This window comes from Trachypithecus francoisi, unplaced genomic scaffold, assembly GCF_009764315.1.
Source record: "Trachypithecus francoisi isolate TF-2019V2 unplaced genomic scaffold, Tfra_2.0 Lachesis_group10, whole genome shotgun sequence".
Classification (NCBI taxonomy): domain Eukaryota; kingdom Metazoa; phylum Chordata; class Mammalia; order Primates; family Cercopithecidae; genus Trachypithecus; species Trachypithecus francoisi.
This window is the reverse complement of record NW_022681455.1, coordinates 96,245,371-96,261,460: the sequence shown is the minus strand read 5'-3', so window position 1 is coordinate 96,261,460 and position 16,090 is coordinate 96,245,371. Positions and strand designations below refer to the sequence as shown.

General features: G+C 46.2%; 1 protein-coding gene across 6 annotated transcripts in view; it reads left to right on the top strand.

Annotated features, from left to right (window-relative positions):
• Positions 1-8,286: 8,286 nt before the first annotated feature.
• CES5A (carboxylesterase 5A) overlaps positions 8,287-16,090 on the top strand; it is a 34,499-nt gene continuing 26,695 nt past the window's right edge. For 4 of the 6 annotated variants that reach the window (XM_033218438.1, XM_033218439.1, XM_033218440.1 and 1 more), the window contains exons 1-2: positions 9,415-9,741; positions 11,817-11,955. In XM_033218438.1, coding sequence (XP_033074329.1) covers positions 9,485-9,741; positions 11,817-11,955 — 396 coding nt within the window. In that variant the 5' untranslated portion in view covers positions 9,415-9,484. Of the gene's footprint in view, positions 8,439-9,414; positions 9,742-11,816; positions 11,956-16,090 lie in introns of those variants that run through there. The other 2 variants (XM_033218442.1, XM_033218441.1) reach the window with 1 other exon arrangement.

Genomic DNA, 16,090 nt, shown 5'->3' with positions numbered 1-16,090 from the left:
TGCCAGAAGCTAGTAGGCTCCCATTTCATGGCCAAGTTAGTAAAGAAAAAACAATATTGTATCCTCAGAGAGTGATATAGCAGAGATTAGCACCACTGTTAAAGACCTAAAAATGCAACGGTGGGCCAGGTGCAGTGTCTCATGCCTGTGGGAGGCCAAGGTAGGAAGATCATGAAGTCAAGACGTCAGGACAATCTTGGTCAACATGGTGAAACCTCGTCTCTATTAAAAAAAAAAATACAAAAATTAGCTGGGCGTGGTGGTGCATGCCTCTAATCCCAGATACTCGGGAGGCTGAGGCAGGAGAATCACTTGAACCTGGGAGGCAGAGGTTGCAGTGAGCCATCGCGCCACTGCACTCCAGCCTGATGACAGAGCGAGACTCCATCTAAAAAAAAAAAGATGCAATGGTGGTGATGCCTTTCACAATTCCATTCAATTCATCAGTCTGGCTGCTGCAGAAGTTGAACAGCCCCTGGAGAATGACCATAGACTACCGCACACTCAACCAAGCGGTAACTCTGATCATAGCTGCTGTGCTAGGTGTGGCATCCCTGCTTGAGCAGGTGAATAAGGCTTCTCCTATAACGTATGCTGCAGCTACAGATTTGGTGAATTCAATCTTTTCCATTCCAACTAGAAAAATTTGCATCTACATGGGATGAAAAATACTCAGTTACAGGGGTAGCTGCCTCTCACAATATAGTCCAAAGACATCTACCCTGCCTGGATGTCCCAAGAACATCACACTCATATGTTCCATTTACCACTTCATGCTCAATGGACAGGATGAGCAAGAGGTGGCCAGCCCTCTGGAGGCTTTGTGCTCCAGAGGGTGAGAGATAAGCCCTTTGGAAACTCAAGTAAGGGACATATCAGTGAAGCCTTGAGGAATCCCATGGGCAGAACATGCTAGGATTTCTCCTCTAAAGTAGAAGAAAAATCTAAGGTGCAGGTGGAGCTTATGGCAAGCTCCAGTGGGAGGATCATGATCTGGTCCCTGCAATTCTGGTATAAGGCTATGCCTACCACAGTAGGGAATTAAACCCCTTTGAGAATCGTCTCTGTGCATTAGTGGGTCCTGGTATCAAAAAATGCTAGACCATGGGCACCAAGTGACTGTGCATCCAGAACTTTCCATTAAGAGATAAGTCCTGGCTATAAATCACTCTTGGGAAGGATCGGGGGTATGTTTATAGTCACTATATCTATAGTGACGTTGCATAGTCCTCTCTTGAAGGACCCAGACTCCTTAAAACAATGAGCTCAGTAGGTTTGAGAAGTAGTTCAGGTCTGGAAGGATCTAGTAAAGGATTGTGATTTTTCATTGTTATGGCTGACATAAAATCATCATCTCTTGACTTTCTCTGATTTTACAAGTTAAACAATATTCAAATTGGCTGCCTGTCTACTTTACTTCTAGGAATACCATGATGTATTAAGCCATTGTCATAGATCTCTGTTGGACAAGGCATCTTGGTTGCCACTCTGTTTTTTTGCCCATTAAGGTAATTATCTCCACCTTACCTCTGGTTATGCAGCACTACCTGGTCTCTGCTATTCCAGACTCATTCACACTGATACCAGGGAGCCCATTTCTATGGTAGCTAACAAGGATTATCACCACTGAGCTTCTCAAATAATTCTTTCCTGCCTAGCAAATTCCTTACTGCCCTAGTGAAGGGATCCTCTGTCATTCTCGGGAAACATTATCAGATAGTGGGTCCCTCATTCTAGAAGATGTATTTATTTTAACAGTTCCACATCCCTGAACCTTCTCATCTCTTCATCAATACTTGACCATTCTAACTGGCTAATTTTAACATCTCCATCGCATTTGCTGTAGGCTGTCATCATGTCCATGCTTCATAGGTCCACTCTCATAGCATATTAGCATCTACCCGAGGCATTCTCTGAGGATAGTAAGTCCTGCATCATGAGAATGTGCTCTTGTGCTAATAAATTCTCTCTACCCAGTCTTACCTTCTGCTCCACCCCTCAGGCTCACCACCATTCAAGACCCACCTCCACGCATGTTTTTCTCTGTTCCTATCAGGACATAATAGCCACATCAGGCGATTCATTCAGTAGGAAAGCCCTTTTCTTCTGGGGAAGGGACTCATGTTCTTGTTTAAGCTATGCTTAAGCTTGGCCCTGGTTACTGACCTGGAACAATGAGTGGATTGGGTGATCTTGATGAGGAAAAGCTTTATCTTGGGAAGTATCTATCATGGGTCAAGTCTATGCATTGTTACCAGAGTACAAGTGTCTGGTGTCCCCTAGTAAGGAGAGGCCTGCTTCTGCCAGGCTGGAGAGTTTAGGAGAAGCCGGGTATTCATTGTTCTCAAGTGCATCCATCCAGATGTCTGGAGTCTCAGACATTCCATGTCTCAGGGTCTGAATCATTCCCTGTTGGTGTCCTAACTTTAACTTAGAAGATTTTTCAAGGCTATAGGCTCAACCTTACCCTTATGGGTAAATTCTGGGTCTAATTTTCAGCATAGTTTAACTATGGTTCCAGGAGACACAGCTATCTTTAAAAGCAGCTAGGAGACCTTCTGATTTTCACAGTGTACTCTGTGTTGATAGCTGATTAACTGAGACTGCCATTTTCTTAAGATTTCCAAGGCAGTTAACAAAAGGCAGCCAACGCCGCAATACTTGTCATTACCCTTGCCTCTAGACCTAGAGGTGCTAGTGTTAATGCACGCCTCAGTGTATCCTGCCCCTCTGAACCACATCCCGGTTCACCACTGACAGTCTTAGTAATAGGATGCTGTCTGACTAGTGGGGAGATCCAGTTTCAGAATCTCACTGAGGATTTGCTCTCTAGGTCTCCTTCTCATACCTGTCAACTGACTTAGTTTGTGTGCCTGAAAACAGAGCCTGAGGCAGGGATTTGGGTAAAAAGGTAGATTTCTCGGGAGCAAGGGTGGAGGGGAGGAGGGAAGGTGAGACGAGGGGATATTCCTGAGACTGCTGCTGTGAGTAATGGGAGCCCCACTTCCTTGGACTTTCATGCAGCACACTGAATGCCTCAGAGCTCCCTCAGCTCTCATGGCCCTTCTGTTGAGGGTTCCTCCTGGGGGACTCCATCTGTCCTGTAATGTCTGGTCTCACTTGAGCAAAAACAGAAGGGATGTTTCTGCCCTGGGGCAGAAGATAGAAAGCCAGGGGCCCACCCATGCTTCAGGTGGTATGCTGTCAGTGCAAAGGGAGGCTGGGCACCTGCACACTACTGTCCACTGCAGCTGTGGCTTAAATCCGAGGTGGGCTGAAGTTTTGTGACCTGCCTGAGAGATCACATGGTCCTTGTCAGAGTCATCATCATCATTATTATTGGGTATACCACCATAGAACAAGGGCAGCGTGTTGTAAATAATAGAGTCATCAAAAAGTACATGGGTGGGAAGAGGAGAATGATTCTAGCATTTGGTAATGAGGAGGTCTACATGGAAGAAGTGGTTTTTCATGGAATCTTTAAGACAAGTAGGATTTCATCAGGTAAAGAAGTCACCTGAGTGTGGTGGGCCATGCCTGGCCACACCCCTGTAATCCCAGAGCTTTGGGAGGCAGAAACTGGTGGATGACTTGAGACCAGGAGTTGGAGACCAGCCTGGGCAACATAGTGAGACTCCATCTCTCCAAACAAACAAACAAAAAAATTAGCCAGGTATGGTGGTGTGCACCTATAGTCCTAGATACTTGGGAGAGAGAGGTGGGAGGATTACATGAGCCTAGGAGTTTGTCATGCCACTGCACACAAGTCTGGGTGACAGAGAGACACTGTCTGAAAAAAAAAAAAAAGGCAAGAAAGAAAAGAATTCAAGGCAAAACATTCCAGGGGAGGAAAATATAACAAATAAACACTGGATATAGTGATGGGGGTGCAGTGATGAGATGCAGGAGTGGAGGTACAGTGATGGGGTGCAGTGATGAGGTATAGAGATGGGATGCAGCAATAGGGCACAATCATGGGCTTGCAGGGATGGGAGGTAGTGGCCTGCAGTGGTGGGGTAGAGTGATGAAGTATATTGGTGAGGGTTCAGTGGTAAGGTGCAGTAATGGGGGTACAGTGGTGTAGTACAATGGTGGGGTTGCAGTGATGGAGTGCAGTGATGCAGTGCAGTGGTGGGATGCAGTGATGGGGGTAGCAGTGGAGCTGCAGTGGTGGAGTGCAGTGGCAGGGTACAGCAATGGGATAATGGTGGAGATGCAGTGATGGGGTGCAGTGGTGGGATGCAGTGGTGGGGTGCAGTGGTGGGGGTGCAGTGATGGGGTGCAGCGATGGGCTATAGAAATGGGGAGCATTGGTGGAGTGTGGTGGTGGGGTGCAGTGATGGGGGTAGCAGTGGAGCTGCAGTGGTGGGGTGCAGTGGCAGGGGTGCAGTGATGGGGTGCAGTGGTGGGGTGCAGTGATCAGGTGCAGTGGTGGGGTACAGTGGTGGGGCACAGTGATGGGATGCAGTGATGGGGGTGCAGTGGTGGGGTGCAGTGATGGAGGTGGTGGGGGTGCAGTGGTGGGTGTAATGATGGAGTGCAGTAGTGGGGTGCAGTGGTGGGAGTGCAGTGGTAGGGTATAGTGATGGGATAATGGTGGAGGTGCAGTGATGGGGTGCAGTGGTGGGATGCAATGGTGGGGTGCAGTGGTGGGGTGCAGTCGTGGGATGCAATGGTGGGATGCAGTGGTGGGGTATAGTGATGGGGTGCTGCAATGGGGTGTAGTGATGGGGTGCAGTGGTGGGGTGCAGTGGTGGGGTGCAGTGGTGGGATGCAATGGTGGGGTACAGTGGTGGGGTGCAGTGGTGGGATGCAATGGTGGGGTGCAGCAGTGGGGTATAGTGATGGGGTGCTGCAATGGGGTGTAGTGATGGGGTGCAGTGGTGGGATGCATTGTGGGGGTGCAGTGATGGGGCACAGTGATGGGGTGCAGTGGTAGAGTGCAGTGATGGGGTGCAGTCATGGGGGTAGTGGTGGGGGTGCAGTGATGGGGTGCAGTGGTGGGGATAGCAGTGGGGTTGCAGTGAGGCATTAGTTTGGAATCATAGAATGGAGTCAGATGAGAAAAGGTTTGAAGGTCAAGTTAAAGTGTTTGGGTTTAATATGAATGTGTGAGAGGTTTGAAGAAACAGGTTATGAGATGGAAGCTCTAAGGCTTCCCAGCTGTGGGTCCATATGTGGTGTGTGGGGCATTGCCTAGTGACCTGATTCCAGCACCAGAGCACCACTCCTTTGTTTTGTCCACCTACAGACTGGTTTCCACCCTGAGGCAGCTGCCATTACTCTTGTACCTTCAAGGTTCCTTTAGCCTCTCTTTATGAGGATCCAAAAGTGGGCTTTGATCTTTACCACCTATCGGCAAAGGTAGATGAACCTATGTTTTAAGCCAAGCTGCTTAAAGTACAAGCCCTTAGCCCTCATCTTGGTTTTCTCCCTCAGGGTTTCAGCAGAGCAATCTGGGAGAACAGGGAGAGCCTATCAAAGGTCTATGTCTCCCAAAGGGCCATCCAGGCCACTGGCCTGTGCTACTGATGGGGACATCAAGGTCCAAGGTGGTTATTCAGCTTTCTAGAAGATTAAGTAAGTTTTCATGACCCAAGAACTGCAGAAGCTGGCCCATCCTCCCAGATCTTTCTATTGCCTCTTCTTTCCTACTCCCTCCTCCCCAAATTGCAAAGCCTGCAGCTCAAGGACAGGAAACCTGAGTTCTAGTCCCAGCTGTGCTGCTTCTCAGCTTTGTGATATTGGACCAGCAATCCCACCTTGCAAAATCTCAGTTTCCTCATCTACAAAATGAGACTAATCACATTAAATTAGGTAACAGATGCAAAGAAAGCATTTAGCCCAGGGTCTGGTACCTATAAGGCATTCTGTAAATGAAGGCTAGTGGCACTGATTCCTGACATTATCAGTATTCCTCACAGAGTAGGTCCTGTGCATTAGGGGATGCCTGCGACAGAGGCAGTACCTAGAGAGAACAGCAAATAGAAGACACTTCATTAGGAAACCATTTCCTCTACAGTTCTCTTTGCATTCTGTTTTTGTGGAAGAGAAAGACTCAGTTTGGTGGTATTATAGCATGTTTTTTATATATATATATACACACACACACACACATATATATATACACACACACGTATGTGATATGTGTTTGTGTGCATATATATATGTGTATATATATGTATATATATATATATAATGCTTGTTAATTTCCATTTTTAGCATGGAGAATTCTTTGCCCCTCTGGTTAATGATATATAATTACATCTAACTCAATCTGGTAAAGTCCTATTCAGTAACTTAAACAGTCTCTTTAGATAGCATAATCACTTCAAATAAATCCATAGCCTCTCAGATTTGCTCCCCACCCCACCCACACTCCTTGCCAAGATGGTGTCAGGCTGTGTAAGTCAAGGGATGTTAATAGGACTGCGTGAGTGGGAGGGCAGAGGGAACTTGGACCCACTTGCAGAAGTCCTTGCATTGTTGTGGTCTCCACAGAAACGTCCCGTTGCCCGGGTTCCTGGGAGGAGGATGAATTCTCATGTGGTGAGCTCATGGTCTGTCCTCTCGTCTTGATCAAAGCCTACTGACCCTCCCTGGCGGACTCAGTGCCCCACCTCACCGTGCCCAGTGCTCAACACCGTGCTCCAGCACAGGCCAGGCTGTAGTTTCACTCTGTTCTCGAGTCCATGAAGCGCATCTGTAGCCCCCTGCCCTCCTCCTCCTCCTCCTCTAGCTCCCAGCCCAGGTTGGTAGTCACCTCTGAGTTTTCTTCAAAGCCACATGGTGATGTCTGGATCAATTTCAAGGAATTGGGGATCCAAGGGAAGTGGGAGCACTCTCTGAGATCTCTCTTGGCCCAACCACGTCTGCTCTGCTGTGGCTGCCCCAGGTTGGTTGAGATGTGGAACCCTTCTGTTAGTATCCTCCTGCAGAACTCTTCACTGCTTAGCACACATTTCATCCTTGGCACACATTTCAGCCCGTCACTGCACCCCATCACTTTCCCCCATTGCTGTACCCCTTTAGGACCTATGTCTAAGAAAGGGAGTCAGGGCACTTTGCATCACATGTGCTTTCCCTACCTCTCTTCCCTTCTCCTTTCCAAAATCCACTGTACAGAAGGGCCGGATTTTCCTGTTTGTCCTATTTTGGGGATCTTCTCCACCATATACCTCCCCTTCATTGTAATGGTTGCTAGAGGTAAGGGAATGGTTTTGTGGTATAGAAATGCAGGATATATTGGCTTGCTCTTCCCAAAACACTACCCTTGTTGCACTAGGTAGATACAATTTTCTTTAATAACAGCTTTTAAAAAATCTCAATTTAATTAAAAAAAATCAAGTAAACTGATAGTGAATTTGGTAGTGGGAATGGAACAAATTGTGAAGACAGAAGATCTAGAGCTGAGCTTTGGGAAGCCACAGGGCACACGTAAGACACTGGGATGCATATGTACCTGGAAAAGTCCTAGGTGTACTCCAAGGAGGAAGAGAGTCATGGCTACGATTTATTAGAGAATAAGAGAGGTTGGAAAAGCAAAGCACTAAGAAGTTCAGGAGAATCAGGGGAAGGTTCTTGGAAGAGGTGCAGTCAAATTGGATTTTCAAGAAGAAGCTGGAGAAGAAAGACATCCACACTGGGGGTGGTGTTGGTAACAAGATAGTTTGTGTGAAGTGCTTTAAGACAGTTGAGTGAGCAGTGGTGTAGAGAATTGGTAATATTTCTGGTCAGATGAAGGGACAGATTTGAAGGCCAGGGAGAATCTTTTTGGTGGCAAGTATGAAGGGCCAGAGGGGAAATAATATAATCTAAGAGGCCTCAAGGTTGCCAAGGAGGCTGTAGACCAAATGGCCATTGAAGACTCTTGTTGGCAGGGCCAGCTGGGCTGCCAGTCTGAGTTGGCAGTGTTTGTGCCTTCAGAGTCACTCGCTTGTCCCAGCAGCAACCTTCTTCCTCTTCTCAGAAACTTCTCGGCTTCTCTAGCCTGCACTGTGTCCCACAAACAGGGCTGGAAACCTCATTCATCCTTGGGTCTCTGGCACTTATAATCCTAAAATGTCTTGCGTGGTCTGGAATGTCTTTTCTATTTCCCCCATCCCGGAAGTCCAAAGCCTATCACATTATCTTTCCCCAGCTCAAGAGTTAATCATCAGCTTCTTATGTAAATCAGAACAGGAAAGTCTTGCTTGGTCAATTCCTTTGAGAATATTGTTCTGATGCTGTTCTTCAGTAACTCGGCTGCCTCTGCCTGCCTATTCAGCACTTACTAGTTAACAAGAAGCTCTTTCTGGCTCCCGAACGAAGTTCTCTGAGGCCAGCAGCAGCCGTCGATGTTCACGGAGTTCAGGCAGGCAGCCAAATGAGTGGGAATTGGGTGCACCCAGGCCAGATCCTATTTTGGGCTATCTGGGTCCTTGCAGCCCCCACCAAGGGTGAGATATCCAATGGGAGAGGAGGGCTCTCAGAAGATGGGGTGGGCCAGGATTTTCCACTGGTAGAAATGAAGTTATTTTTTAGAGGTCTCTGAGGATCCGTGGAGAGCTATGTAGTACTTTGATAGCATCAATGTTCTGGTGTTACCAAGAACCTAGGACCAGAGCTCCTTTCTTGGGGTGGGTAGCACACAAAAGACCCTGGTTCTGCCCTTGGGATGCTCACACGCTGCAAGGGGTTTAGAGGGGCTCTATCCTGAGCACTGGGGAGGTGTGAGGAGCAGAGCCTGTGCTTCCGCACTCCTGGCTGCAGCGACAGGACTTTCAGTAATGAAATGACATTAGAAACAGTGCTAAGACACCTGGGTCTTGCTAAGTAAGTAGCCGGGCAGTTTCCTTCCCAAGCCTCCATGTTCTGTGTGGTGACTGAGACTCCTGCATGCCCAGTCTCCCAAAGTGCCATGCTGCTGGCAGTAGATGGGTTGATTTCAGGAAGCATCTGCTTGAGAATTTTAAATTTTCATCCATGAATATTCATGTGTATTCAAAAGCATATACCTAACTCACCAACCACAATTCCATAAATGTCATTACTTGGAATTCTTCTAGGTAAAATTTTAAAAGGAGTTTATTGAAATTAAATTTTAAGAAAAAAATAAAAAGCCAGTAATCACGCAGGTGCTGCACAGATGTGCCGGCAGTGGTGCCGGAGGGTGAGGAGTGACAGAAGTGTAGGAACCCCTGGGAAGATGAGTTTGTGGCATCCCAGGATCTACAGTGTTCGGTGTGTGTCAATCCTGTAGAAAGAAAGAGCTCTCAGCAGAAGGGAGATGGGTTCCTGAGTGAATGGGGGAGATTTGGTGGCTAGGTGTTGCTGGGCTCCTAGGAGAAACTAAGTCAGTGGTCTCATGGGGGTGACTTCTACAGCAATCTTGGAAGAAACTGTGGACCTGGATTCATGGAGAGGGAACCTGGATACCGTCAGCTGCACAGCCTCTGGGTGAAGGAAGCATGTCCCCACTGGGGAGCTCCAGGCTGGGTGGGCCATGACCCTGCCTGTCCCCAGCCTGCTCCTGATTCCTCCATGTGTTCACCCAGGGCCTTCTGCTGAAGGGCCACAGAGGAATACCAGGCTGGGATGGATTCAGGGCAAGCAAGTCACCGTGCTGGGAAGCCCTGTGCCTGTGAACGTGTTCCTCGGAGTCCCCTTTGCTGCTCCCCCGCTGGGACCCCTGCGATTTACGAACCCTCAGCCTGCATCGCCCTGGGATAACTTGCGAGAAGCCACCTCCTACCCTAATTTGTAAGACCAGATTCGGGCCCACGGGTGGCTTGTGGCTCTGGGAGTGGCAGGAATGCAGGTCATGCAGCCCAGTGAGAAAGAAGAGGGGTTGGCGTGGATGAGGGAGGAGGGAAAGAGAGGGCTTGAGACTCGAGCCAGTGGTTCGGTAATCTCCTGACTCCTAAACCGACTGATGGCCAGGATGCTGGAGGCATCTTTAAAGATATGCTGATTCTCCAAGCTCCCTTCTGAACTTTCTGAATCAGAGTATCCAGAGCTGAGCCCGGGAAACTATTATCGGAATGCTCTCTAGAGACTCTGATCACCAACCAGGTTTTCTGAAAGTGCTGAGATGGGTTTACTGAGTCTTTTGATCAGAAGGGACTGTCTAGGTATCTTCTTGTGACCTCTCATCCAAGCCTGGCCTCTATGGTCAGACTGGGTGGGGCTTTATTGAGAAGAACCACCCTAGAAGGGTGTCAGCTCCAGCTGTCAAAACTGTGCCTGATGCAATACCTGGCCCATGGTGAACTCCATAAATACCCGTGGAATGAACATGTAGACATGTCTCTGTGACACAAGGACTCTGGGAGGTAAGGAGCTCCTGGTCACTGCAGATTTTCAAGCTCGGGTAGGTAACCAGTTACCAGGTTAATTGTGGAGGGGTGAGGTGAGACTTACTGGGTGGGCAGTGAGACTTGAAAATCCCCCTAGAATCTTCCAAGTCTTTAGATTCTGTCAAGCTCTCAGATTGGGCCACATAGGTTCCTGGCAGAAGAAATTTTGGTGCCAGGATATTCCCTAAGCCACAGAAGATGACCCCATGTGGTCCAAGGACTGAGGACATCAAGCTGAAACTCATTTGTTGTGTGCATTCATTCATTCACCCAACTAATATTCATTGAGAACCAACTTGATAACTGGCTCTCCATTAGGCCTGGGGACACAGCAGGGGATGAGTCACAGCTGTCCTCAGGGAGCATGCAGAGGGGTGATGGTGGCAGGAATGTAAGCAGTAATCGACAGTTAAAATATAAGATGGGAAGGGCAACCATTAGGGTGTCAGGGAAGGATGCTGAGGGGAAATAAAGACCCACCTGGCCCAGCTTTGATGGGAGGTCAGAGATGGCTTTTCTGAAAGCACTGAGGCCTGATCAACAACATACAAAAGGGGCAAGGAGGCATGAACACCTGTCAGGAGAAGACGTGCAGTGATATTGCACACTATTCTATTACGAAAACAACTAGCATTGATTGTGCACACAGTATGGTAGAAGCATTCACATTACAGCCTCACTTAATCTTACGATGTATCATGCTCTGTGCTGGTGCTCTGAGGTACAGAGGTGACTAAAACAGAGTCGTAGGCCCTTAGCTGCTCACAGCTGAGCTGGGGATGATGACAATGCACACGCACAAGCTTAGGACAAGTTCTGGGAAAGAACACAAGGTAGGTTGGTGTTTAAAAAGAAGAGATATGGTAGAACTGGAGAAATCTCAGAAGGCCTCTGTGAGGAGGTGGCAAGTTGGAGTGAATCTGAAACAAAGGAAAGAATGTGAGCACACAGATATGGGGAGAGAGCAGTCGAGGCAGAGGGCCCGGCTTGAGCAAAGCCTGGGTGCGGGAGTCTATCCTGGTTGGTTCCAGGTACAGAGGACTGGAAATGTTCCTTTGCTCTTCTGGGGACAGAAGAGGGAGCCGCAGGGGCAAAGCCCTTGTTATTCGACTGTGTCCTGCCCTCTACAGTTTGGGGAATTGTTGGGCCAGCTTGGTTTCTTATGTGTGTCTATATTATGGTGGTGGCATAGGAGGGTGGTGTAGGCATGGGAGGGTGGTGGGTGGGTGGTAATAGTGCAATTATTCTACACCATGTGCTTTCCTAGCCAGGAACGAGATCAAAGAGAATTATAATTTGCTTGCTTGTTTGTTTTGGAAACCATGGGGGTTTGGGCATGATTGGACTTTGTACCAGTAGCTGCCTCTTCTGCTCAGGCAGAGGAGACGGCCAGGCCTCCCTGCTCTCTGAAGAACTGGCCCTTCCCAGGCAAGTTTGCTGATAACTTTTTCTGAGGGTTTTCTCCTCTCCTTCTCCAAGGTGCCTCCAGAACTCAGAGTGGCTGCGCTTAGATCAACACATGCTCAAGGTGCATTACCCCAATATCGGCGTGTCAGAAGACTGCCTGTACCTGAACATCTATGTGCCTGCCCACGCCGATGTAGGCTCCAAGCTCCCCGTAAGGCTGCCTGCTGTGTGTGCTTCAAGCTTCAGCTAGCAGGACCTTGGCCTGGGATCCAGGCAGTGCAGCTGTGTGTCTGGAATCGGAACTACCCGCTGTTGTGTAAAAGGGAAATGTAATCACATCAACACTTTTAAAAAATCATTCGAATGATAGATTCATGTGATCAGTTTTTCTGATTGATTCTTTATTGGCAGTGCCTTGACTTTTAATTTTTATTTTGTTTTGTTTTTCCCATCTGCTGCATATTTAGTGACCTGTAAACTTTCAGAAAAGACACTACTTAAAAGGAGTCTGACTTTTTTTTTAATTTGAGGTATCTTTTTTTAAAAATTATACTTTAAATTCTAGGGTACATGTGCATAACGTGCAGGTTTGTTACATATGTATACATGTGCCATGTTGGTGTGCTGCACCCATTAACTCATCATTTACGTTAGGTATATCTCCTAATGCTATCCCTCCCCCCCCCCACCACAATAGGCCCCAGTGTGTGATGTTCCCCTTCCTGTGTCCAAGTGATCTCATTGTTGAATTCCCACCTATGAGTGAGAACATGCGGTGTTTCATTTTCTGTTCTTGTGATAGTTTGCTGAGAATGATGGTTTCCAGCTGCATCCATGTCCCTATGAAGGACATGAACTCATCCTTTTTTAGGGCTGCATAATATTCTGTGGTGTATATGTGCCACGTTTTCTTAATGCAGTCTGTCACTGATGGACATTTGGGTTGATTCCAAGTCTTTGCTATTGTGAATAGTGCTGCAATAAACACACATGTGCATGTGTGTTTATAGCAGCACGATTTATAATCCTTTGGGTATATACCCAGTAATTGGATGACTGGGTCAAATAGTATTTCTTGTTCTAGATCTTTGAGGAATCGCCACACTGTTTTCCACAATGGTTGAACTAGTTTACAGTCCCACCAACAGTGTAAAAGTGTTCCTATTTCTCCACATCCTCTCCAGCACCTGTTGTTTCCTGATTTTTTTAATGATTGCCTTTCTAACTGGTGTGAGATGGTATCTCATTGTGGTTTTGTTTTTTTTTTTTTTTTTTTTTTTTTTGAGGCGGAGTCTCGCTCTGTCGCCCGAACTGGAGTGCAGTGGCCGGATCTCAGCTCACTGCAAGCTCCGCCTCCCGGGTTCCCGCCATTCTCCTGCCTCAGCCTCCCGAGTAGCTGGGACTACAGGCTCCCGCCGCCTCGCCCGGCTAGTTTTTGTGTTTTTAGTAGAGACGGGGTTTCACCGTGTTCGCCAGGATGGTCTCGATCTCCTGACCTTGTGATCCGCCCGTCTCAGCCTCCCAAAGTGCTGGGATTACAGGCTTGAGCCACCGCGCCCGGCCTCATTGTGGTTTTGATTTGCATTTCTCTGATGGCGAGTGATGATGAGCATTTTTTCATGTGTCTGTTGGCTGTATGAATGTCTTCTTTTGAGAAATGTCTGTTCATATCCTTTGCCCACTTTTTGATGGAGTTGTTTTTTTTTTCTCGTAAATTTGTTTGAGTTATTTGTAGGTTCCAGATATTAGCTCTTTGTCAGATGAATAGATTGCAAAAATTTTCTCCCATTCTGTGGGTTGCCTGTTCACTCTGATGGTAGTTTCTTTTGCTGTGCACAAGCTCTTTAGTTTAATTAGATCCCATTTGTCAATTTTGGCTTTTGTTGCCATTGCTTTTGGTGTTTTAGATATTAAATCCTTGCCCACGCCTATGTCCTGAATGGTATTGCCTAGGTTTTCTTCTAGGGTTTTTATGGTTTTAGGTCTCTAATCCACCTTGAATTAATTTTCGTATAAGGAGTAAGGAAAGGATCCAGTTTTAGCTTTCTACTTGTAGCTAGCCAATTTTCCCAGCACCATTTATTAAATGAGGAATCCTTTCCCCATTTCTTGTTTTTGTCAGGTTTGTCCAAGATCAGATGGCTGTAGATGTGTGGTATTATTTCTGAGGGCTCTGTTCTGTTCCATTGGTCTATATCTCTGTTTTGGTACCAGTATCATGCTGTGTTGGTTACTGTAGCCTTGTAGTATAGTTTGAAGTCAGGTAGTGTGATGCCTCCAGCTTTGTTCTTTTGGCTTAGGATTGTCTTGGCAATGCGGGCTCTCTTTTGGTTCCATATGAACTTTAAAGCAGTTTTTTCCAATTCTGTGAAGAAAGTCATTGGTAGCTTAATGGGGATGGCATTGAATCTACAAATTACCTTGGGCAGTATGGCCATTTTCACGATATTGATTTTTCCTATCCATGAGCATGGTATGTTCTTCCATTTGTTTGTGTCCTCTTTTATTTGACTGAGCAGTGGTTTGTAGTTCCCCTTGAAAAGAGATCCTTCACATCCCTTGTAAGTTGGATTCCTAGGTATTTTATTCTCTTTTAAGCAATTGTGAATGGGAGTTCATTCTTGATTTGGCTCTCTGCTTCTCTGTTATTGGTGTGTAAGAATGCTTGTGATTTTTGCACATTGATTTTGTATGCTGAGACTTTGCTGAAGTTGTTTATCAGCTTAAGGAGATTTTGGGCTGAGATGATGGGGTTTTCTAAATATACAATCATGTCATCTGCAGACAGGGACAATTTGACTTCTTCTTTTCCTAATTGAATACCCTTGATTTCTTTCTCCTGCCTGATTGCCCTAGCCAGAACTTCCAACACTATGTTGAATAGGAGTGGTGAGAGAGGGCATCCCTCTCTTGTGGCAGTTTTCAAAGGGAATGTTTCCAGTTTTTGCCCATTCAGTATGATATTGGCTGTGGGTTTGTCATAAATAGCTCTTATTATTTTGAGATACATTCCATCAATACCGAATTTATTGAGAGTTTTTAGCATGAAGGACTGTTGAATTTTGTCAAAGGCCTTTTCTGCATCTATTGAGATAATCATGTGGTTTTTGTCTTTGGTTCTGTTTATATGCTGGATTATGTTTATTGATTTGCGTATGTTGAACCAGCCTTGCATCCCAGGGATGAAGCCCACTTGATCATGGTGGATAAACTATTTGATGTGCTGCTGGATTCGGTTTGCCAGTATTTTGTTGAGGATTTTTGCATCAATGTTCATCAGGGTTATTGGTCTAAAATTATCTTTTTTTGTTGTTGTGTCTCTGCCAGGCTTTGGTATCAGGATGACGTTGTCCTCATAAAATGAGTTAGGGAGGATTCCCTCTTTTTCTATTGGATTGGAATAGTTTCAGAAGGAATGGTACCAGCTCCTCCTTGTAACCTCTGGTAGAATTCGGCTGTGAATCCCTCTGGTCCTGGACTTTTTTTGGTTGGTAGGCTATTAATTGTTGCCTCAAATTCAGAGCCTGCTATTGGTCTATTCAGGGATTCAGGTTCTTCCTGGTTTAGTCTTGGGAGAGTGTATGTGTCCAGGAATTTATCCGTTTCTTCTAGGTTTTCTAGTTTATTTGCATAGAGGTGTTTATAGTATTCTCTGGTGGTAGTTTGTATATCTGTGGGGTCAGTGGCGATATCCCCTTTATCATTTTTTATTGCATCTATTTGATTCTTCTCTCTTGCTAGCATGTATCAATTTTGTTTCTTTTCAAAAAACCAGCTTCTGGATTCATTGATTTTTTTGAAGGGTTTTTTGTTTTTCTATTTCCTTCAGTTCTGCTCTGATCTTAGTTATTTCTTGCCTTCTGCTAGCTTTTGAATGTGTTTGCTCTTGCTTCTCTAGTTCTTTTAATTGTGATGTGAGGGTGTCAATTTTAGATCTTTGCTGCTTTCTCTTGTGGGCATTTAGTGCTATAAATTTCCCTCTACACACTGCTTTAAATGTGTCCCAGAGATCCTGGTATGTTGTATCTTTGTTCCCATTGGTTTCAAAGAACATTTTTATTTCTACCTTCATTTTGTTATGTACCCAGTAGTCATTCAGGAGCAGGTTGTTCAGTTTCCATGTAGTTGAGCGGTTTTGATTGAGTTTCTTAGTCCTGAGTTCTAGTTTGATTGCATTGTGGTCTGAGAGACAGTTTGTTATTATGTCTGTTATTTTACATTTGCTGAGGAGTGCTTTACTTCCAACTGTGAGGTCAATTTTGGAATAAGTGCGATGTGGTGCTGAGGAGAATGTATATTCTGTTGACTTGGGATGGAGAATTCTGTAGATGTCTATTAGGTCCACT